We start from the raw sequence: 7,534 nt of genomic DNA, 5'->3' as shown, positions 1-7,534 counted from the left end.
GGAAGGTGGCTCAGTGGTAGAGCGCTTGCCTTGCATGCCTGAGGCCCTGGGTTCGATTCCTCAGCACCACATAAGCAAAAAGAAAAAAGCCGGAGGTGGCGCTGTGGCTCAAGTGGTAGAGTACTAGCCTTGAGCTGAAGAGCTGAGGGACAGCGCTCAGGCCCAGAGTTCAGGCCCCACGACTGGACCCCCCCCCCAAATAAAAGTACTTATGTTCATGTTTCTTAAGGTTATATGCAATTTCTTTTTTTTTTTATTGTAACAGCATCAACTTAGTTGATCCTACTACTTTGGGATGGTTGGGGGCGGATTGAACCTACAGCGGATTGAGCCTTGTGCACAAGGCTAGTCCTCTACCACTTTGAGTCATAGCACCATTTCTGGCTTTTTAGTAGTTAATTAAAGATGAGAATCTCATGAACTTTCCTGCCTGGCTTTGTACTCTGATCCCTAGATCTTAGCCTCCTTAGTAGTTAAGATTAAAGACCTTAGCTGCCAAGGCCCAGCTCATGTTGGTCCTACTTTTAAAAATCATTTTGTTTTGTTAACTGTACTACAAATCACCAAAGTATAATTTGGGAATTTTCTAGATCCCTGGAATAAAGCAGAGCATGCCTAAGTCGTGATTTACTACAGATCTTAGTAATTCATTAATTCTTTCAAATACATTTACTGATCTCATAATTTGTATCAGACACTATTGGGAACTGAAGTTATATAAAAAAGAAGAAGAAAAAAGAGAATTCATTAGAAGAGAAATACTAACCAGAAGCCATACCGTGTGACCATGCTAACACACCGATTTTCTTAAAATATAGGTGTTCACTAACTTCAATTTTGGAAACTACCCTTTTAGGATGGCATTAATAAGATGTTAATATTATTTCTTGCTATTTTATTTTCATTTAGAACTATGCCCTTAAAGTCTATCCATGTTGCTATTTATACTTCTAATGTGCTTTCTATGCTCTTTACCTGACCTCATTGCCAGTGATAGAAACCTGGAGTTTTTTTAACTCCTTATCATGGGTGAAGCTAAAGAATATATCCTAGTATATTTGTCATAGGAGAATTTCTTTTTTGTATGTCCAGAAAAAGAATTACTGTGAAAATTAACTATTTGACTGCTAGATTGCTTTTCAGAGTTATACTCCAGTATGCAATCCCACCAGCAGTGCCAGTTTCGAAAGAAAACTCACCAACATTTGCCATTTTCTTTTTTTTCTAATTTTTACTAAACTGGTAGCATAATGTGATCTTATGGTCAATATCTCTGGATATTCTCTTTAAAATATTTTTGTCTGTATGTCTAGATCTCATGCCCCACTGGGCTTCATTGCTCACAGCTAGAGCTCTACCACTTGAACCATGCCTCCAGCCTGGCTTTTTACTAGTTAACCAGAGATGGATTCCTATGGACTTTCCTGCCTAGGCTGGCTTTAAACCTTGATCATTTAAGTCTCAGCTTTCTGAGTAGCTAGAATTATAGATGTGACAGTACTTTTTTTCTTTCTTTTGGTCATACTCGGGTTTAAACCCAGGGCCTCACATTTGATTTGCTTGTTTGCTGGGCTGATGCCTTACCATCTGAGCCACACCTCCTTCCCTTACCCATTTTCTTATTAAAATTGTCTTTTTTGTTGAGTTAGGAATCAAACCAAGAGACTATCTACTGCTAATCAATATGTTCCTTAGCTGCATCCCCAGCACATAAAATTCTTTTTGTTTAAAAAGATTGGTTTGTAGTTAACTTTGTCTTTAATGTTTTTAGTCTGAAAAGTTTTGCTTTTGATGTGATTAAATTGTTTATTGACTCTCTGATGTATGCTTTTTTTAAAAAAAATTCCAAAGTCTTTCTTGGCCTCAAACATAGAGATGTTCTCCTGAATAATACTTGACTAACCATATAATTTTAGCATCCCTCTTTAGGTCTGTAAGTTTTATTCCTGACATTATATAGGTGTAGGGTTTTACTTTGCTTCATTACGAGTCAGCTGCATCTATCTATCTATCTATACACTAAATTCATCCACTCCTATATATATATATATGTATATATATACTAAATTCATCCACTCCCCATTGATTTATGTGCCAGCCTTACATTATTTTCCCAAGTTATATATGTCTCTGTTTCTGAGATTTGTTCTGTTCAGTAGGATGATTTGTTTATTTTTGTATTCCACCCTTATTTTTATTTTCGACTTTCATAACAGCTTGAAGGACATTAGATATCCTAATGCATGCTGATCTGTTTAAGTGTTGGTTTGGCTATATGTATAAATCTTACTCACTCCATATAAATGCTAAAGCTCACTTACGGAGTAAACTTTAAATTTAGAACTACATTTGTAAATTTAGACAAAGTTGATACCTGAATAATACTTGTTTGTTCCATCCAAGAGTATATAGATGTTGCCTGTTATTGATACATGCCTATATCCTTAAAGATGTGTGTGGGGTTTTTTTTTAGTATTCCTGGTATGGAAATTGAGAGGGTAAATTAATTATTTAGTCTTTTCACTTCCAGTTCTTACACCTGTCATGTATAACATTGACTAGGATTTTCAGTACCATGTCAAACCAGTGTTAATCATCATGATCATGGTCACCTTACCTATGTTTATTTATTTTTAATTTTTTGATTCAAATGTAATGTTTATTACATGCTTATTACTGTGCCCATTATTAAAATAACCAAAGAAAAATCAATTTTAAAAATACCCAACTGTCAGTCCAGGCAATATTGATGTTTTAGCTTACCTGGTTCATGGTAAGAGCATAAATATGTGGGCATCTGAAGAATTGCCTTACAGACCCAGGTTCTCCTCCAGTGTCTTCTCTTGGAGTTGTACCTGATTTTGTTTCCAGTTTTCATCCGAATCCACTGGGGAATGGGGGGATTTTGCTTTTGTTTCTTGGCCAGAAATCGCTTGATTCTGAAAGTCTTGTGAGAAGCCATGAAGAGTAGCTCAGGAAGGCACAGTAGCCATGATGGTGAACAAAAGCTGAAGAGCTTAGCTATTTTTAAAGGGAATACATTTAATCTTACTTGCTTTTAATTTAGGTAGATTAACTTTACCAAGTTAAGAAAGACCTTTTTTTTTTCTAGTTTTAAAGGCTAATTTTTTGAAACTTGTGGGTCAATAAGGGATTACAAAGTTTTATATTCAGCTGATAAAGTTAAATTTTTCTTTCATTTTAGAAATGTATAAATTTTCCAAATTTGAGTTGCTGGTATAAACTCCAATTGATTGTAACATTTTCTTTGCTATACTCTGAATTCTTGTGATACCCATATTTTTTGCAAGTAAAATGAAGTGAACCTGCATTTATGTGATTTGTCTCTAGTTTTAAATATTTGTTATTCTCTTAAAAAGAATTGATCATTTTTTTTAAGTTGGGTTTTGTTTTTGTTTTTTCCTTTAACAGCCTCTTCATATAATTACCACGTCTGAAATCCCAGCAAGAGTCCCAACAGCTAGCAGCTCTCCTACCAGGACAACTATCCTAAAACAGTTATCAACAAACACATCTAAAGGTAAAAATAATGTTTGGAGTTTGGGGCACAAAGGTTCAGCTTTTCAGAAACTACTTTCAGGTGCCAACTACATCCTTAAAAACTGACTTAGTAATATCCCAACGAATTAAAATAGACACACATTCTTTCTAAGAACCACTCCCAATTTTCTGTTAGGAGTGGTATTAGAATCTAAGAATCCTAAGCCTATGTAAGATAGAGGGAAAAATCTGTAAAGTTTTTTGCTCAGCATACATATTCTTGGGAGCCTTGAGGTTAGATGAGCAATATAATTACCTAATGTTTTTTGCATTTAATACCATATCTCTAGTTTTCTCATTCACAGATTAAAGGCTATCTTTCCAGATAGTCCATCTACTGAATCACTGGTTTCCAAGAACATTAGCATCTCCTATGGGAAACATGAGATTCTTGCACACCAGATGTTCTTGACAACTCATCTGGTCATACCCTCTGTATGAAAGCTCTTTCACCAGTCGGCAACCAAGGTGACTACTGAGCTTCTTTTCATACCCAGTAGATACAGAATCACTGTCAGAGTGCACACATGTGTTCACAGTACCAGAACTGAGACTCCACTAAGAGAATCAGCTTGCCTAAATGAGGACCCCCCTCCTCTTGGGTAACCAGGTTTGAAGGAGATACTCTAACCTGTGCCACTGGTAAGTGACTACCACTATTACACACTGAACTGGTCCTGAAGACTAAGATGTCTTCTTCATAAGTGAAGAATAAAGAACATAATCTTGAAGAACTGTACAAGTGGTGTGGGAGAGGCACACTGTATACAATGGACTGAGAAGTAGACAAACTTGGTGAAAAGGTTTTTCTTCTCATATTCTTATTAGCCAGTGTTAGTCAATAATCTATTTTGCTTGTTGTTATTTTCTGTGTCCTTACCCTGTGTAATTCTAATGGGTCCCAGAATTCCCTCTCCTGATCGCTTATCAGAATCAGAAAGTGAGGAAGAAGATAACATTAGCTACCTAGATGAGAGTTCTGGAGAAGAGTGGGATTCCTCTGAAGAAGAAGACCCTATGGTGCCCAACCTAACACCTCTTGAGAGTCTTGCCTGGCAGGTTAAGTGCCTTTTGAAGTATTCTACAACTTGGAAGCCTTTAAATCCTAATTCTTGGCTATATCATGCAAAACTCTTGGATCCAAGCACCCCAGTCCATATACTTCGAGAGATAGGTCTGAGACTTTCTCATTGTTCCCACTGTGTCCCCAGACTGGAACCAATTCCTGAATGGCCCCCTCTGGCCTCTTGCGGAGTCCCACCTTTCCAGAAACCCCTAACCAGTCCCAGTCGGCTCTCGAGAGATCATGCCACCCTAAATGGAGCATTGCAGTTTGCCACCAAACAATTAAGGCGAACATTGAGTAGAGCTACTCCCATCCCTGAATACTTAAAACAGATTCCTAATTCTTGTGTTTCTGGTTGTTGCTGTGGCTGGCTAACTAAAACAGTTAAGGAAACAACTCGCACTGAGCCCATCAACACCACTTACTCTTACACTGACTTCCAAAAGGCGGTTAACAAACTCCTGACTGCATCATTGTGAAGATCAGACTGCATCATTGTGAAGATCAGTATTTGCTCCAGCATCTGATTAAGAAAGGAGTACAGTTGAGAAACTCATACCTACTCAATAAAACTGTGCCATACCTTGACAAGCTAAAGTGCTACTAAGTATTGAATCACTCAAGAGTCCTGTAGTTCCGCTAAAGAAAATGTTTATATGTATATGTCGTCTAACAAACCCTGTGGATAAAATGACAAGCATTAGTCGAAAAGATTATATTTTGCCAGGCACCAGTGGCTCATGCTTGTAATCTCATAACTACTCAGTAGGCTGAGATCTGAGGCTTACAGTTAAAGACTAGCCAGGGCAGGAAGTCATGAGAGTCTTAACTCCAGTTAACCACACAAAAAGCCAGATTAAAGCTGTGGTTCAAATGATAAAACACCAGCTGTGAGCAAAAACACTTGATAGTGCTCAGTCCTTTGAGTTCAAGCCTCAATATAAGCATCCTAAATAGATACTATATTTTAAAGGTTAGTTACACATTCTTCATATCCTATAGTTACCCTGCCCCAATTTATTCTTTCTGTCTGAATCTACTTTAACTAGGTACCAGATTATAAATGGGAAGAAAAAAGTAGGTCAGCAGTGCTTTTGTTATACAAGCATCAGAACAGCCTTGGAAAGGTAGAACTCAACCATTGTCTAGAACTTGGTTATTCACAATAAAATTTTACTTACACAGTCTTCTCATTTATTTCTAGGGATGTAGTTGAAGTAAATTGAATAATTGCACAAAGGAAAATGGAATTTAGATGTGTCTCCCAGCTTATATAGATATACCTATATGTTACACCCTTTAGGGTTCCTGTTTTTTGTGAGGAGTGAAATTTCAAACCCAGGATATACCCTACTCCAAATATATTCCCTATCATTGTCTTCACCATCTTGTCTCTGGCCTAATTTGCCCTTAAGATCAAGAGACTTCTGTTATATAGAGAATGTGTTTCTTGAATCATAACATCCAACCTTTTTTAGGGAGCAAATAGAGTACATTCCAAAACAATGAAGATCAAGACAGAACTTAAGTTTTCAGAATTAACTGCTAAAGGATTAAAATACCTGTATGTCATTTTTTTGGAGCAGAAGATGTACTTTCCACATCACTACAAACATTTCAGGTACCCTTCTAATTTCATAAAACCTTTCTATATATCTGAAGTTTTAGTAGCAGCATTGTTTTTCTAAGTAGAATAGATAGTTTTTCTTTGGATGAACAAGGAAGAGTGTATGCCCTTGTAAAAGTCCTGCTATGTTCAAGTGGATCAAAGGTAAAAATTAACATCATAAAATGAAATGCATGAGACTATTAAATCTTTGCATACTGTGCAATAGAGAGAAAAACCTATGGGTGAGAGGAATCAGATTATTAAAAGTATATCACAGATTATTAAAAGTATTATCACAAGTGAGTGCTGGTGGCTCATGCCTGTAATCTTAGCTGCTCAGAGGCTAAGGTCTGAAGATCATGTTTGAAGCCAGACCAGGCAGGAAGGATCTTCAGTTAAGCACTAAAAAAGGCAGAAGTGAAACTGTGGCTCAAGTGGTAGAGCATTACCCTTGAACAAAAAAAAGCTCAAGAGATCGTGCCCAGGCCCTGATTCAAACCCCAGGACCGGTGTAAAAAAAAAGAATAGAATACGTGTTCTTTATTTTTGCTTATTTTTCATAATGATTCTTGAAAGGTAGAATCCTAAAATTGAAGCAATGATAGAATCACAAATTTTGTAAACGTACAGCAAATTTAAAGGAAGCAAAGAATTTATATGAGTATTTCTGCTGAGCCTTAGTTGTACTGTTATAAGGAAAAAGGAGGATATTGTAGTAGTTAGAATAAAAAGGTATTAGTAAAAATTACTGATTTGAAACTTCATACTGTTAATGTAACAGAATGAATGTATCATAAATGTCCTATGTAGATAATGTGTGAATTAGTTTTAAAAATGTTAAAAGAACCTGTTTTTTCCCTAAGGGGAGGAGGTGGAAGGACATATGAAAGAGGCCAGAAAATTAAAATATGTTGATGTTTATGTATCCATTTTGTCTGTGTGTATATAAAAGTGCCTTGCTCATGAATACATTTTTGCTATTGACTCAGAAAGGAAGCCTTTCCCCAGCTTGGCAGCTGAATAAACCAGTAGCTTTAAATATGTTGAACAGAGTATGCTCATTTGTCCTCAACAAATTAAATAGATCTTTACTAAAGGCAAAGTCAACATTCACTAAGTACTGAATACAGCTCATATGTATACATCTGTATTTGTACAATGTCTGTGAATCATACTGGCATCTTTAGAAAAGAAACACACTTAAAGGACAAAGTTATGTCATATTTAGTGACAACCCAAGTTTAAACCTATTGAAATAATCCAAGGTTGCATGAAAAGATGAGCCCCTGATAAGCCTT

General features: G+C 36.4%; 1 protein-coding gene and 1 long non-coding RNA gene across 2 annotated transcripts in view; both read left to right on the top strand.

Moving 5' to 3' along the window:
* Window positions 1–5,422, top strand: part of Dcaf16 (DDB1 and CUL4 associated factor 16) — an 8,544-nt gene extending 3,122 nt beyond the window's left edge. Inside the window, exons 2-3 of the mRNA XM_013009181.1 lie at window positions 3,433–3,541; window positions 3,867–5,422. Of these exons, the coding sequence (XP_012864635.1) occupies window positions 4,456–5,106 (651 nt within the window). The 5' untranslated portion in view covers window positions 3,433–3,541; window positions 3,867–4,455 and the 3' untranslated portion in view covers window positions 5,107–5,422. The remainder of the gene's footprint in view (window positions 1–3,432; window positions 3,542–3,866) is intronic.
* Window positions 5,423–5,518: 96 nt separating this feature from the next.
* Window positions 5,519–7,284, top strand: LOC105980340. Its single transcript, XR_001174737.1, has 2 exons — window positions 5,519–6,248; window positions 7,100–7,284. It is a non-coding gene; the product is annotated as an uncharacterized LOC105980340 (long non-coding RNA).
* Window positions 7,285–7,534: the final 250 nt, after the last annotated feature.

Source organism: Dipodomys ordii, unplaced genomic scaffold (assembly GCF_000151885.1).
Source record: "Dipodomys ordii isolate 6190 unplaced genomic scaffold, Dord_2.0 Scaffold8, whole genome shotgun sequence".
Classification (NCBI taxonomy): Eukaryota; Metazoa; Chordata; class Mammalia; order Rodentia; family Heteromyidae; genus Dipodomys; species Dipodomys ordii.
This window is presented reverse-complemented; position numbering and strand designations above follow the sequence as displayed.